Source organism: Eutrigla gurnardus, assembly GCF_963514095.1.
Source record: "Eutrigla gurnardus genome assembly, chromosome: 9".
In the NCBI taxonomy this organism is placed as follows: domain Eukaryota; kingdom Metazoa; phylum Chordata; class Actinopteri; order Perciformes; family Triglidae; genus Eutrigla; species Eutrigla gurnardus.
In genome coordinates this window covers 24,088,711-24,105,265 of record NC_139923.1, presented here as the reverse complement: position 1 = coordinate 24,105,265, position 16,555 = coordinate 24,088,711, and the positions used below count along the sequence as shown (strand labels likewise).

General features: G+C 42.9%; 2 protein-coding genes across 4 annotated transcripts in view; both read left to right on the top strand.

The window, feature by feature from the left end:
• The first annotated feature begins 183 nt into the window (after positions 1–183).
• Positions 184–15,553, top strand: ush1c (Usher syndrome 1C). 2 transcript variants are annotated; one of them, XM_084018071.1, is made up of 20 exons: positions 184–314; positions 2,426–2,493; positions 3,645–3,788; positions 4,000–4,138; positions 4,607–4,715; positions 4,821–4,845; positions 4,975–5,032; positions 5,124–5,312; positions 5,399–5,458; positions 5,745–5,801; positions 6,504–6,646; positions 7,148–7,213; positions 7,298–7,443; positions 7,638–7,705; positions 12,373–12,414; positions 12,880–12,933; positions 13,064–13,163; positions 13,290–13,399; positions 13,541–13,596; positions 15,206–15,553. In XM_084018071.1, exons 1-20 carry the CDS (start codon positions 279–281, stop codon positions 15,216–15,218), a joined length of 1,683 nt encoding a protein of 560 aa, XP_083874197.1. In that variant the 5' UTR covers positions 184–278; the 3' UTR covers positions 15,219–15,553. The 2 variants fall into 2 exon arrangements, with proteins under 2 accessions (XP_083874197.1, XP_083874198.1); XM_084018072.1 differs by lacking the exons at positions 184–314; positions 2,426–2,493; positions 3,645–3,788; ... (9 more) ...; positions 7,298–7,443; positions 7,638–7,705 and adding exons at positions 7,735–8,503; positions 8,607–8,723; positions 9,353–10,042; ... (1 more) ...; positions 10,704–10,832; positions 11,414–11,479.
• A 720-nt stretch (positions 15,554–16,273) lies between these two features.
• The window catches only part of abcc8 (ATP-binding cassette, sub-family C (CFTR/MRP), member 8), a 39,765-nt gene continuing 39,483 nt past the window's right edge, over positions 16,274–16,555 (top strand). For both annotated transcript variants that reach the window (XM_084018059.1, XM_084018058.1), the window contains exon 1: positions 16,274–16,441. In XM_084018059.1, the coding sequence (XP_083874185.1) occupies positions 16,421–16,441 (21 nt within the window). In that variant the 5' untranslated portion in view covers positions 16,274–16,420. The remainder of the gene's footprint in view (positions 16,442–16,555) is intronic.

Genomic DNA, 16,555 nt, shown 5'->3' with positions numbered 1-16,555 from the left:
GCATGCATTGTAGAACAAAGAGTATATGTGAACGATGTAGGTCTATTGACTCGGGAGTAAGTTAAAGTAGGCCTATGTTTATGTACATGTTCACCTTGGTCGTGTACATCACCCTACCTGTATTATCCTCGTTAATTGTACTCTTACTATGAAAATATTTACCGGAAGCTGTAGTTTTACTACGGCAAACTTGACGTAGTGACCCCGGTCCACCAGTCCTGCCAAACTTTCCCGACACTGGCATCTCACGTCGGTCGGTTTGCTAAAGCGTCGCAGCGATGGAGCGGAAAGTTGCTCGGGAATTTAGGCACAAGGTACGTGACGAACGTTCTCCTCTTCGGATATTGATTATTTTCCTGCTAAATAGCCCTTTAAAAATGGTTTCCCCTACCTGGTTGTCACCTCAGTGGCGCAGGTGTGTGGGATGTTATGTACTAGGCCTGACCGGCAGCCTCACGGAAGAAACGAATGAAAAACTTGTATTTTCAAAATTATACTTTAAGAGCAAATCCAAAAACATTTATACAAGTCAAATTAAAAATTTGAAATTGTGTGGCGGTAGTTTTGGGGTTAAAGTATAATACATAACTAAGTATTCATGGGAAACTAATGATTACCTTGAGCAAAATAATTGCGATTCAAGATATTGTCCCGATAATTATCACAAAATGCTTAACATTCTTAAAATGGCTCTAACATATTGGAATCACTGTTAATGTTATGATTTTTGGGGGGGTAAGCATCCTTTTTATTGTAAAACAATCATTACTCTTAAATACGATTATCATACATCTTAAGGTATATATATATTATATATATTTTTTGTAAAAGTATTTTGATATCCTGTATTTTTCATTAGTCTACCAATATAGTGAGCTTGACAGCTTTCTCAAGTCACTCTAATATTTACCATTATCCAGATAATACAAATTCACTGCGATCAACTTATTGTGAGTGTATATTTACACGTATCAGTGTTTTCTTAATAGATATCATAATCTATTTTCCTTCAAAGCGTATTAGTAAGTAACAGTCTATTCTAAGCAGCTATACCTTTCTGTTTCTGTTCCAAGCCCTGTTTGTTTGAATCCATGTTATTTGGCTCCATGAATTCAGCACAAATGATACCATGTGTTGTGTTTGTTGTTTGCACATACTAGCCTGAAAAGGTAACCATGAGTAAAATAACAGAGGAAGGGAAACATGATACATTGAGGGTGTTTTCAGCCCTGAGCATGCAGGATCATTGAAGAGACATCTGTGCTCCACGCAGGCAGACAGTGTCGCATATTTCAGGCTCTTCACAAAGGGCATATCGGCATTAGATGGACCGTCACAGAGATGAGCAGCTGAGTGGAAGCGGTGGGACAATTTACGGGGTTTAATTAGAGACCGAGGGGTCAACATGGCACAATCGGGCTTTGTTTCATTTTGGGGACATTATCACAGTCGCTGTAGCTCTCTGTGTGGTTCACTGTGTGTGTGTAGCTTCACTGTACCTTCACAAAATAATTGTGTTATTATCTGTTTTGTCAAGTGTGTTGTGCGTCCTGCAGTCTATATACTAATATTATATCAGGTCTTATTGTGTGAACCTCTAAATTAGACAGTAACCTTTTAAAATGCCTATGTGAGTGACCAATCAGCCCTTTGCTTTATGGTGCCAAAGTCTGCGTGCAGTTCAGGCTGACTCTGCCTCACTGCCCTGAGCAACAGAAATTTATGACCACCATAAAAACCGTGTCTCACACGCACACACCCTCACAGCGACCTCACAGCAGGGTCCACGTAGTGCAGTCATACATTTATGATTACTGTAGACTTTGGTGTGCCTGAATATGCATGTGTATTAGTGTTTTCCTCTCTATGAGAGTCAGCCTGCCCACCTTTGAGTACGCCCTGCCTAAGATGAGGTGCGTGTGAACGTTGGGTGTGAATGTTCACCTCTGTTTGTATGTAAGATGACACGGCTGACCTTCCTACTGCAGCCTCACCTCAGCTGTACAGCCATTATTCCCTCCCAGTGGTTTGATGGTTAGGGAAGGGCTGACCGTTACACCTGCTTTAGTCCAAGGAGCCTCATCTTCTCCCAAAGCTGCCGCTCTCTGACAAAAAAAAACAACGTTTTGGGGTCAGTTTGAAGCCTTCAGCTTGTATTTGGGACATATTTAGTCAGACAGCGAAATGTGTTATATCAGTGATTGGCCGAAGCGTTTCCTCAAAACAATTCTGCTGCAGCTGAGCCGCAATCAGGTTTGTACGACTCCTACACACGCACACACACACACACACACACACACACACACACACACACACACTGGACCACTGGAGTGAGGTGGGCTACAGTGTGTGTCGGTGGGCTGACATCTCCTCTGATTCAGCAGTGAGAAGAAGTTTGGCACCAGATGTTTGTCCTTTCTTGCAGGTGGAGTTGCTGATTGAAAATGAGGCTGAGAAGGATTACCTGTACGATGTCCTCCGCATGTATCACCAGTGAGTACCATCCGTCACTGCTCAGTGTGGTTTCAGTGTGAGCGACTGTGAGACAGCTGCATTTTCTTTTTTGTTTTGTCTCTGTCGTACACACATCTGTATTTTCACACCTCTATATCGTGTTATATTGATGGTTGTTGAATATATATTGAAATTGTGTCTTTAAACCAGAACTGAATAAAAGCATTATTAGAGAAGCCCATGTGTTTCAACATGTGGCATTTAGCATAAACAAAAAAAAAGTAACATTTGTTCTCATGCTGTAATTTATTCCTGTTCGTTGCACGCTGCAGTGACACGATGGCCTCTTCTAACCTCCACTAAATCCTCACCCACATTTTCATGTTTGGTTTTCAAAAGTTGTTAATCTTGTCGGACACATTTCTGATGTAGATCTGCAGTTTAAATTATATGCTCCATCAGGTTCTGATAACAGCCCGGTCTCAGAGGGTCTGGGTAAGGGGGGGGGGCTACAGGTCTAGGTTTCAATTCATCTTTGTACAGAGCCAGAGCTCTGTGACCCCGCCGGTTAAGCCTGTGATCAGTTTCCACTGTGCTCCGACAAGCCTGACCAGTTCTCCACAAAAGCTCTTTTTCTGTTCAACCTTACAAACGGGGCTGAAATGACGCTTATTAATAATTTAAAGAGGAGACCAGGTGGACAGATTTTACACAGAAGCTTTTACGTTGCTGCTTTAATTGCTGTTGCCTTTTGACTTCATTCGAATTGTGATAATGATTGGATTGCTTTGTTCCATCAGATTATTATAGTTATAATACTGTTTTTAAAAATTGGAACATTAAAGAGGAGTACTACTGCATATGTGGGGAAAACAAGCTGCATGAAGCCGTTCCTGGCTCCAGATGGAGCTGTCCGATCGATGACTCTAGTCAGCTTTATGTCTGAAGACGACAATATCGGGATAAATATCCTCAAATGATCCTCAGTTCTGTTTTAATGTAGCCGATGTTACTTAGAAATGTGCATCATAATGGCATTTATTGGCAGATACCAAAACTTTTTAATATCCTTCTTATTTCTTCTTCTACAATTTAGGAAGTCACTTAGTCTTGACTAGTATTATATTGTGTCTGCAGTCATATAAAAAACATACAAAACATATAGTTATTTCCCCCCTCTCCTCTTTGAGGTCCATGGATTTGGCAGTGTTGGTGGGGGACCTGAAGCTGGTCATCAACGAACCAAAGCGCTTGCCGTTGTTTGATGCCATCCGACCTCTCATCCCCCTCAAACACCAGGTTGAGTACGACCTCCTCACTCCCAAAAGGTCACGGTGAGTACACCATAGACTCATTCCCTGCTTCTGTGTGTATCTGGTCTGTAGCTCAAACATATCTCAAGTTTATACCATAATATCCCTGAGCATCACCACATTCCCTGTATTGGTATCAAACTGAATCTGCATCTTTCTCACTTCCCAAATTTTACCTGGCTCAGATATCCTTTTTTTTTTTTATATCATCCCGTCTCTCCTGATTGTGCAGGAAGCTGAAAGAGGTGCGTTTGGATCGGACGCATCGTGACGGACTGGGTCTGAGTGTCCGTGGAGGGCTGGAGTTTGGCAGTGGTCTCTACATATCACAGATTGTCAAAGACGGTCAGGCTGGGAATGTCGGCCTTCAGGTACGTCTGAATTATGAGTTTATGTGTATTTTATACTCCTAAAACATGAAATGCTGATTTGAATTAAAATACCATGTACTTGTTATTTGTTTATTTAACAGGGACCAAACAGATAAGCAATGAAACAGATGTACTGCATATATAATATGTCTAACTTTTAAATCTTTGATAAAACAGCTAAACAAATTAATTGATAAAAACTGAATCAGCATAAAAACAGCAGGACAGATGCAATTGATTGTGTGTGTATATAATGCATGTGTATGTATTGTACATCGCTTTGTAAAAATGGACATATCCGTGTGATTAAATAAGCTCAGTTATGTAAATGAATAAATAAAACGTCCAAATGTAAATAGATGACCCAATCAATAAGTCAATATTGCGGCTGGTTTATTCAACAGACAGGGATGTAAATTGTTGGTGTAGCAATAACTCTGTAACATCCCATCCTGTCTCGATTTATAGGTCGGTGACGAGATTGTACGCATCAACGGATACTCCATCTCCTCCTGCATCCACGAGGAAGTCATCAGTCTCATCAAGACAAAGAAGGTCGTGTCACTCAAAGTCAGACGTACGGCAAACACAAACTCATTTTCCAGTGATTGATGTGCATCAAAATGAATAGTTTCACATCGATGGCCTCATTCATTTGATTTTATTTGTTTTCCGTGTGCAGATGTGGGGATGATCCCAGTGAAGAGGTAAGATACTTGACGTGATAATATTATAGTTGTTAATCTGCTCATTGAGTGATTTAATGGACTTAATGTGCTGGAATGACATTGTGGAGATTTTTTCTGCTGTTGTTCACCGTTTTTCCATTTCTCCAGCTCGTCAGACGAACCCCTCAAGTGGCAGTTTGTCGACCAGTTTGTGTCCGAGTCGGGGGTAAGAGACGGATTTAGAGTTTCCTCCATGTTGTGTTTCGGTTTGCATCACATCAGCAGACAAGCTTATGGACTTTCTGTATCCGCCACAGGAGAAAAAAAGCAGCGTTGCAGGCTTGGCGTCCATTGGAGGCAAAGAAATCAAGGAGAAGAAGGTTTTCCTCAGCCTCGTGGGTACCAAGGGTATGGGCATCAGCATCTCCAGTGGTCCAACCCAGAAACCTGGTATCTATATCAGTAATGTCAAGCCGGGCTCCCTTTCTTCAGAAGTTGGACTTGAGGTGATCGCTTGAAATGAAAACTCTATGAAACTCAACTTGTATACCAGCGTGCTGTAACTACATCTACGTGTCATCCTGAAATGTAGGTTGGAGACCAGATTGTGGAGGTGAACGGGGTGGATTTCACCAATGCGGATCACAAAGAGGTGAACTTCATTATTTGCCCACTTGGAACAATGGCAGCAGGGGCATAGATATACAATTTCATACATTTTGTACAATCGGTTCACTGAGCTGCAGATCCATAATCCAAATCAGCATTTAACCAGCTAAAGTGGTTCTGCTGTCGGAAGAAACTCCTTCATCCTTCATTTGTCAAAGTGGCTCGATAATTTCTCACCTTGATAAATACACATAATCATCTCAAAGATGAATTTATTACCCGTTAAATATATTTTATAAATTTGAAGTTTCCTGTTTCTATATTTCCAGGCTGTGAGAGTCCTGAAGAGCAGCAGGAGTCTGACGATTACTGTCCTGACAGGAGCCGTAAGTACACTCTCTCTGCATTACGATTAATACAAATAACCAGAATGTAACAAGCATTCAGTGCTACGTTATCTTTTGCAGCTCAACTCATAACTCTATTACTGAATTCACTCAAAGACACAACATAAAACACTCCTTTTAAGATACATTGTCTGCATTAATACACTGAAAGTAAATCACAAAGCATAAACAAAATGCATATAATGGTTTATATTGTGTTGAAGTGGGAGTAAAAACTCGGTGATACATGAGGGAACACAACCTTCTGCCTTCCCTGCTTTGCATTCCTGCACCAGCCGGATTAATGTGCCATTTTGTTTTGGAGACATCACATTACCTCGCCCGTGCCTCAGCCCGGGCTGTCTGCAGGAGCTTCATTTATCAACAGACAAGTCACTCGGGTGCTGTTTGCCTCGGGACTCGGAGATAAGCAGTCTCCTCTTATTTACCGATTTCATGAATGCATTTATTTACCTGTGTCTACATACGCGAGGAAATGTTCAGGACTGCACGCGATACAGCACGGGTCGGCAAGCTTTTTGATACAAAGGGCAAATTTAACATTTCCTTAATCAATGTGTGATACGGAAGGTTGTATGGATGGACTTTCCTTTCCCCGTTATGGACCAGAAGTTTTGAGGATCCCCGCTCTACACGACGTCTTCCCCTGATTGTCGTCTCTTGCTGTTGTCACCGTCTCAGGGCAGAGAGCTGTTCATGACGGACGAGGAGCGCCTGGCGTTGGAGGCCCGCAGGGAGCTGGACCGACAGGAGCTGATGCACCAGAAGAGGGTCGCACTGGAGACCAACAAAATCATCAAAGAGCAACAGGAGAAGGAGAAACAGTGAGTGAACGAATCACTACATCCACAACCTGAAATATGGGATCACTAACTCCTACACACAAAAACCCTCTTTCAGCTGAAAGGCTCGATTTGACTTAAAAGCTTGGCAAATATCAAGATGTGAGACTGAAAGTAATCGATAGCAAAGGTATTGACTGACATTACTTCGGTTGTGAAGACATGTAGAGCACTCTCTCATATGCCTTGTTGGGGATTGACCAAATATCTTATATTGATCTGTTGTTACATCAATATATTGATTTATTACTAAATTATTTGTGCACTCTTGTCAGGCGTTGTAAATTCAGAGTACACACTCGCTTTTCTCAGTGAATTTGACAGCGGCGGTATCTGGGGATGAATAATGGGACTGCATATCACATGTGCGGGGGATGACATTCTCAATAACTGCCATAAACTAGATTAAAATCATAAATTCTGTATTTATAGCCCTGTGCTATAGCATGTTTATTCTGGAAATCTCTCTCATGTGTTTATCAGGAGAAAGATGGAGATCTCTCAGAAAGCTGCAGAGGAAGAGGAGCGTTATAAAAAGGAGATGGAGAAGTATATAGCTAATGTTGTTTATTTAATATTCAGTATTGCTTTATACATATCGTACATCCCTCACTTCTTTGTCATCTTATGTAGGATTGAGGCTGTGGAAAAGAAGCAAACCAGAGAGTGGGAGGAGGACTGGGGAGCTAAAGACCGGCCCAAAAGCCCTAAGAGCCCCCGCACTCCAAAGAGCGCATCCCCCGCCCCACCTGAGACGAAAACCAAGGCCAAGAGCTCTCGTAAGGACACCTGAGCGAGTCTTTGCCCTGAAATGCATGAATCCTGTGTTTGTTCCTGAACCTACTTATTAGCTTTTCTTCTGAAACCTTTGGAGTTCACTTTATTTCCCCTCCTCTCTTCCGCATGCTCTCTCTGTGTCTCTTTCTGTCACTCCTGTGTGCTGTGTTGCTGTTTATGGCCTCTCTACTCTAAGCTGATCAAGCCAGCTCCTTCACAGAGGAAGACAAGGAGGAGGAGGAGGAGGAAGGGCAGGACGAACAAGTGAGTCCGGAGCTGTCATTGTCACAGCTGCTGTCGGAGGATGTTCGTGCAAACAAGCGTTCACTCAGACTAGTGCTGGATTTCCTTTGACAACCAAAATGTAAACACTGGAGAGTTTTCACTTACATTTCATTTAGTTCTGCTGATGCTGCTGAAAATGTGTGATGCACAACCAGAATGCAGCTGTTGAAAGTTTCCCTCGTTTTTCCTCTTTGGGTTGTTGTGTTGTGATTCCTCAGTGCTTTTTTTAATAGATGCACCGCTTGGAGACAAACATGTGAGAATGACCTGTGTTCATCTTCATCCTTAGCATTTGGCTGGTTTTATCGATATGAGGGGAAACTGCCATCAATCCGCAAGGTACCGTCTGCTGCCTGAGTTCAGTGTGGTGTGAGAGTGGCTACAAAGGAAAGATAAGCGCTTCTAATGTCATCATGACAAAGTGGCTGTTGTTCAGGAGGAGAGCTTTCATTCTTAGAAATATTTATCAAACTTAATGTGGTTTGCGGGGCTTTTATCCGTTATCCACGGTGTCGAGCTGTTTCTGCATGTTTTGTGTGGTTTGGAGTGGCAGATTTTGTCTGAGCTCTGCTTTTTAAAACCATTTTTGACCAACTGATGATGACGCCTCAGAAAGGAGAGAAGAAGAAGAAAAAGAAGAAAGTGTCCAACATGGACACACTGCAGGAGCAGAGGAAGAACAAGAAGGAGATGGAGTTTGAGTTGAAACTCGCCAAGGAGAAGGAAGAGATGCACGAACGAGAGAAGCAGCTGAAGATCAATCGTCTGGTTCAGGAGGTATGAGAAGGGGGCTAGAGGGAGTAGATTGTTCTTAAATACTAATAATAAATCATTTATGATGTACGTTCATTTTCATGGTATTTGTGGTTTTAACTGCCAGGTTTCAGAGACGGAGCGAGAAGACCTCGAGGAGTCGGAGAAAGTGCAGCACTGGGTGGAGCGTCTCTGTCAGACTCGGTTGGAGCAGATATCCTGTGTGGAGAATGAATCCCCAGAGGTACAGAGTGAGACCTCCTCTGTCAAAACCTCTCAGCGCTCCGAGCCGCTCGGCAACGCTTCTTGTTCCATATGTTGTTATTCTACGTTATGAGCCATTTTTATTACTGTTACAAGGAGATGACTAGAACTCTTATACAGTAGCGTAGCACTGATGAAGATGACATTGATGTAACTCTCCCACCATTTAGTTGGTGACTGAGTGAAATAACGTGGGAAAGTTCACAGTTCAGAAAGCCTGTGTTCGTCAACGGTTTATGTGACGCATGAGATGAGGTAATAGTAAAATGAACTTATTTTCCGTCGCGTGAAATCAGCAGGAAAGTACAGTAGATGTGTATAAATGGGACTTTTTTAATGTGAAATACAACAAAAACACTATTATTCAATTCCCCCTTTTAATTCTACATAGAAATGACTGTTTTGGCACAAATGGTCTACCTCAGGCGACATCAGTCCACATGTCATAAAAAGACATGTCCACGTAGAATAAAAGGGAATGAGTCTATAGTCTGCAGGAGAGGATTTATGACTTTGCGTTTTCCTCCTGATTGCCTGAATTTAAAAAGTTCAACAGAAGAATTGACACGAGGTGAAACGAGTCATTTTTCATGTCATTGTGAATTTAAGCTCTCCCCGCCGCAATCGCCAGTATCGGTGCCCAACGTGAAACGTTTCCCTGGGGGACTCCACCTGGCCACCACTGATCTGGATGACATTAACCTGGATGATGTGGATCAGAGCCTGAGGGGCCCTCTGAAGAGACTGGCCCCGACACAGCCCGGCACAAGCCAACCTCCCCCTCCGTTACCTCTCCCGCCACCCTCCCCCAAGCTGAACCCCACAATACCCAACTACTCCCCTCCCTCCCCTCGAGCGCCCCCACAGCGGCGGCCTCCTCCTCCACCCAGCACTGGAAAACCTCCCTCTGGCCCGTCTTCAGCAACAAGGGGGCGCAGGCCTCACCCACAGCCTCACCCACAGCCTCACCCACAACCCCCTCGCCAACCTTCCTCCCACTATCCACCTCCGTCTCATTCATCGTGGCCTCCGTCCTCTCCTCAGCCTACTCCACAGCCTCCGCCTCCTCCACCACCTCCTCCACCCCCTCCTCCACCTCCCCCTCCGCCCCCACCGCCCCAACACTCAGGAGAACGGGTAGGGGCCCTCGGCGGGTACCGCCAGCATCATCACCACCACCTCCAACACCCTCCCAGTCCTCCAGAGCACAGGAGCGAGTGGGAGGCAGGCGGCTATCTGCCAAGAGGAGGGATTTACTCGTCCAACGCCAGTGAAATGTCCTACCCCTCTAGTCCAAAGGTTAGAGATGATCACGTCAGGGAGATGCTGTGTGGTCGACTGGCTTCTACTCTTTGTTATTTGATTGGTTGCGCCGACTTATTTTCCCGTCTGTGTGGTAATGCGCTTTATATGCATGTTCTGTTTATTTATCGGGATGTTTTATGCATGAAGAGAGAGCAATAACACCATATTAGCATGATTGAAGTGCAGCCATTGATTTACAATTTACTTCTCTCTCAGGGAAAGTCCTTCAGAGATGTAGTTGGTTTGATATTGACGTTTGCTTGTAGCTGTGTGTTGTTTTACCGAGTGTTGCATGGAATGGAGTGGGGATGAAGGCAGCAGGTGATTATGGTCATGAGTGGAGAGTTTAAAAAGAAATGTGTTTGCACACATTTGTTTGGATATGCTTTACGGGTTATGCTTTGAATGCTTTTGAAGGAGATGGAGCGATCTGAAAGAACCAGTGGGCTGTAAGATTAATTTGATTTTACTGTGGTTCAGGTTATGAGAAACACCTCTCATGCCAGTCGTATTTCCTCTTCAAGCACGCCCTTGGTGAGTGTCTTTCTTGAATATCTGACCCCTTCCATTGTTAGTTATAATTGTGAGCTATATCATAACAAGATGCTTTTACATATCCAAAAACCTTTCCTCAACATGGTCTTTCCCCTAATAGCAACTAGCTCCTAGCCCCCCCAACCAGAGGCGTCAGATGGCCCCTGTCATGTCTAAACCCGTCATGCTGCCGCAGTCCCAGACCAACCGGCCAGACCCGCTCAGACCTGCAGTCCGTTCTGATGCCTTGGTACGAAACACACCGCACTGCAGTCATGCTCCCTGCAAGAATCCTCCCTGATTCAATGAAATAGGCTCGTATAGCATTACGATATCTGACACGGCTTGCCATGAGCTGGGTGAGGGATTCGTCCTTCGTCCTCGTGAGTCTTCCAGACTCCACAGCTGTTTTGCAGAAAGCCGGTTTGTGGTTATTAGATCACACAGGGAAGCCATCTCTCATTTCTGTCCAAAAGCTCCAGTGTTCATGTTGTTTATTTTCTAAACTGCATTTACTTTGGATCGAAAGGATTGATTGCAGGACTATATTCCCAAGGGCTGTGGTGTGTACCATATGCTGCTGTATTAACAGCCAAAGAATTTAAACGTCAAGGATAAAGATGGTAGTAGTCTATATTTTTCTTATCATCAACAAATCCCCCGAAAAACCTGATCTTACTCACAACCTGACATTATTTCTCTATTGGACTGTGGTTTGCTGCAGTCAAATATGTGCACGTTGCACCTGCGGTAACCTTGACGAACAGTGACCTTGCAGTGTTTTTGTTTTTATTTGTTAATTAAAAGCTGCTACCTGGTTTTGTTTTCCAGCCCCAGGAAATGCTGAAACGGATGGTGCCTTTCAACTCGTCTTTTAAATCAAACAGCAAACGACAAGTAATCCATACCTATCGCCACCTCTATTGATTTATTTTTACTCCTTTTCTCCTTTTTTCTCTCGTTTCTTTCTGCACCGTTTGTCTCCATGTTCACACATCAGGTTTCCTCATTATCCTCCTCTCTGTTTTGGCTGCATCACTGCCTTTAGGCCCAGTTGTGTAGCTTGTGCAGGAGCACACGGTTGTATTGTGAACACCGTATGGGAATGCATGTCACAGTCTTAACTGCTGTTAATGGATTTAATCTGGCAAGGATTTGTAAGTCAAGACATGTCCTCCTCTGTCTTTCTGGGCTACGCCAGTGTGCATCACTTAAAGAAAGGAACTTGTTTTACCTTTTCTTTTGCCTCCCTCTTTATTTATTAGAGACAGAGAACATCAGTCTTATTAGATTTCACCCTATCTGTTATTCCAAATAGCACATCTGTTAGATTGTTTGTGCTTTCCACGTTGCCACTGCTGTCTTCAGCCACAACCAATAAAAATGAATATTACAAAAGGGTTCATCCTTTATGTCCAATGTCTGCAAAACAGGAAACGAAGAGTTAGATTAATTTGTGTTTGTTCTTCATGGAGAAAAATGCCTCCCTGAGTCATCGTAGCTGGATAAATGTTGTTTTGTTCCGCTTCCTAACTTTTGAAATGAAATGGCTGTCGTCTTTGGTTGGAATGATTAGGAAAACCTAAACTTGTGCTTTATTAATGACTTGGTGTCTCCATGGTTTCCGTATATATTCAGGATGGTATTAGAGCTCTAACATAGAACTGGTTGTCAAAGGAAATCTCAGCAGCACTTCATTCAGTAGCTTGTTACACAGCCGACATACAGCGAGAAGCTTTTGTTATTGACTTGTTGATCAGTTTTAATGAACTACATTGATTCTCTTTCAGGGATTTCAGAAATACGAGGAAGAGTTCGACCCCCACTCCATGGTATTGTATGCCTGATCTTATTAGCACTACAGCAATGCAGAAAAATGCAACAGATGTTTAGAATTTATCTAACAGGTCTTCTTCACTCCTGCTAACTAGAAACCTTTAGTGTCTATGAAGATAAATGAATCACGCTAGCTAACGTTTCTGAAGGACATACATTGTGTTGTTGCCATGGCAGCCATTGTGAATTATGTTATACTAAAGACAACAACAATTTAGACGAATCAAAGTATGTTGATGGCTAAATAAACTAACATCTATCAGCTAGTGATCCTTATGTAGTCTTTTTTAAATTGTCTTTTGTGTGAATAAGATATTTGTTTCCCTTTTAGAGCATGTATAACAATCCTGAAGTAAACAGCAGAACTATCTCCTTAAGTTAAACCATCCACAATATAAGTCAGAATAGAAAGCAGAATAGTTTCATGCTTTCCCCCTCTTCAATCGTTTCTTCGTTAACAGTTCTCCTCGGACCAGATAGACGGGCGAGATGTGAGGCTGCTGAGGATCAAGAAGGTACTGCACGGCATCGTCCGCCTCCAGATAACTCACTTTATTGATGAGAGAAATCTCACTGATCACTTGTTTAAAGTACGCTTCTCTGACACACGACTGACTGTTGATGCTTGTGTTCATTGCTCTGAAGACTGGACAGCTTGACATTGTTCTGGAGGGAGGGGCAGACTCTCCGTTGGGGAAGTTGGTGATATCTTCTGTGTATGAAGGTGGAGCTGCAGATAAGCACGGTCCGTTTCAGTTTTCTATTTTCAGATATTCAAGTGTTGGAGCACCTCTTGGTGGTTCTCTTTGCAGCTGGTTGTGGATCTGTACGTCCATGTTGTGAGTAAACATCTCTGACGTGTCTGTTCTAGGTGGCATCGTACCGGGGGACGAACTCATGGCTGTGAATGGGAAGATCCTGCTGGACGCCACATTGACTGAGGGACAAAACTCTCTGGCTCGTGCCTGGAACAGTGGAGGGGTAGGAAAATAAAATGTCAAAAGTGTTTTTATTGATTAAGCCATTTGTTTTCATACTATTGTGGTTTCAGTCAATCTTCATATTTTGTGTCGATTCAGTCGAGCGCAAAATGAAAGTAAAGGTTACTTTTCCCCTTTTTAGGACTGGATCGATGTCGTGATCACTGTTTCCCCTCCAAAGGATTATGAAGATGAAGTGTAAGCATGACTCATCGTTATTTATGTTCTCGTTAATTTTTCACATCATATATACTATTTTACATGTATTATTATATTCAGATGCACATTGCATCTTTGATCTGTGTGTGTGTGTGTCTCTCTGTGTGTGTCTCTCTGTGTGTGTGTGTGTGTGTGTGTGTGTGTGTGTGTGTGTGTGTGTGTGTGTGTGTGTGTGTGTGTGTGTGTGTGTGTGTGTGTGTGTGTGTGTGTGTGTGTGTGTGTGTGTGTGTGTGTGTGTTCAGCCCTAAGTCAGCATCAGTCAGTCCCACTGTGAACAGAAAGGTGTTTGAAGGCAGTGCAACACTGTACAGACACGGCTACCTGATTCAACACTAGCCCTCCCACCTCGTCCTGGTAATCGACTTAGTCTTCAAACCTCCTCTTCACTGCAGAGGGGATGTTTGGTGTGGCTTTTGTTCTTGTTTGAGCCCTTTTTTTTCCTTGAGCACACGTGACAGTCAATCAGAAGAAACAAGAGTATTTTGGTGTTGGTTTCCCCCTCATCTTATATCACGCCGTGGCTACTTCCAAGAAAAGCTTGCGTGACAGTGAATGTATCCTGTGTATGCCGTTTTTCTATTTGAAAAATGCCTTTCTTTATTGCCGAAACATGTGCTCAACGATACAAACATGCTATTCAAGTGAAGACATTTACAACTAATGCAATCAGTCACCCCATCCACCATAAACCCGGCAAATCCCGACCCAGTGAGCCGTATATAAACACATACGAACATGCGTGGCGTCTGTGGTATTGTCCTGCGTCCTCGGGTCACGGCCGCTCATTAAAGCAGCTCAGGACTCCTGCCAGCCTTCAGCAGTTGTTCTGATTGATGTTGTTTCCAGGGTTACATGTTCTGACATCCATACACACTATGTGTAACCGGGTGGTGCTGTAGGGAGGATCCTCCTCTGCTGCAGTAAAAATACACAAGTTCCCAGTATTTCTTAGATTGAAGCTTAACAAGAAGTGTCTTTTTGTGGATTCTGTTCCTCAGAAAACTGTTCCAAGAAAACTTGGGTTCAGTTTAAAGTGGCAATCTCGAAGACTTTCATAAATAAATGTATATTAAGTCACTATATATCGCCAAAGGAGGTAGGTATTGCGATATTTATATATTTGCAGTATTAAAAACTGGATGTCTGTGGCAACATTCATCAGAAAAAATGCCGTATTTCAGTTTTTCTCTGTAATATATGCAAAAAATGTAACTTTGCAGACTATTCTGACAACTACAAACAAACTCAAACAAAACGACTCACCATTGTTGTCACTAAAAAAGAAATTGTAAATCAACCAGGACTGAAATCTTCAGGATTGCCGCTTTAACTCCAGAGGATCTTGAGTTTCTGAAACACCTGTCTGTGTTTGTCTGCTGTGTTTAAAGTGCAGCGACTCATGAAACACATTAACTCTGGATGTGAAATCTTGTGTTTGTTTTGGTGTTGTTGATGTTGTCATTGTATCGTGAATATGTACTGTTTAGATGTTATTCTCTGTTTCCATATAGCAGGTTTAACAGCTTTTATTTGTAATCATTCGTATCTTGCATGTTATTAATTAATATTGTTATTTCTTCTCCTGCAGAACTTTCTTCTAGTCTCGTCAACCGCCTTCCGAGAAAACCACACCGATGAAGAAGCTTTTCACTCTCAATGATTCCTTCAGGATTTACAATTAGGCTCATTTTAAGCCTTGTTTCCTGTCGATACGCATCCTCACTGTCTTTTGTTAAAGAATGATCCTGTCAATATTCAGTTGTCTCCAGCAATTTTCCTCCTCTCTGTCAAGCCCGTAGATGGTCGACCTCATTTCTATCTGTGCTGATTGTTCCCTTCAGATGTGTCTCACGTCTGTCAGTGCAACAATAAAGGGCAAATGAAAACTGACACACTGTAATCAATTTATTTTCAAAGCCCAATAAACTGCTCATGATCACAGAATTGAGTTTTATTGTGGATACAGATTGTTTGCTGCCTCTGTTTTGCATGTTTTAAACATCGTGGTTGGTGTTGCAATGAAGGATGAAATAGCATTTTTAGAAAATAACTAAATATATGTTTAGGTGTAGATTTGTGTGCTTTTCTAGGTCCTTCTTTACTCTCAGGTACCAGTTCTTATTTTTAAGACACAATGTAAAAGGTTTGTTTTCTAGATTTTATGGATTTTTTTTCATTCTGTATAATTTTTTAGAACTTCCACTTCGATCCACTGGGGGCAATAGTGCTCCTTGAATATCAAGCTGCTCACTGCGTGACAGAGTCCCAGCTCCGTTCCCCTTATAATAAACCCGAATACCATTAGAGAGGCTTAAATGATTAAATCAGCTTTTATTGTCAGAGTACAGGATGGTTATTGTGGTAAATGTACATGTTTAGGTCATCTTAAATAAAATAAAAACATAAAATCCAGAAGTGCATCATGTAATGTGCAGCATCCCACTAGTTATATAACCGCTACATGATGACATACGTGACTGCAGTCGCATCTGAGCGTCGTATCGACCTCCGTGGTGTTCGGTTGAGTTGGCCGCTGCTGCTGTGACTCTCCCGTCGACGGTTCATGACGGAGACCAAAGGTGGCCCCGGGTGGAAGATCTGCCCCCTCCTCCTCCTCCTCCTCCTCCTCCTCGGTATCCGACTTCAGCACCGTGGACAGCTCCTCGCCTCCACCCTTAAACCGCCGAGTGGGACAGCTCCAAGTCGGCTGTACATATGAGACTGTCCTTACCCCTTTAACCCCGTTTCAGGCGGCTTATGTGACAGAGTTCCAGAGTTTTGGGAGGGAAACGCCGCTGAAACCATGATCTCACGATATAAACCGGTAAGTGCTGGTTGTACCACCTGGTCTCTCACAGCCGATACACACTTTGAATAGTAGGCTGCACTGTTTAGTTATAGGCCATCATGCACAGTATATATATATATATAGGCCTTG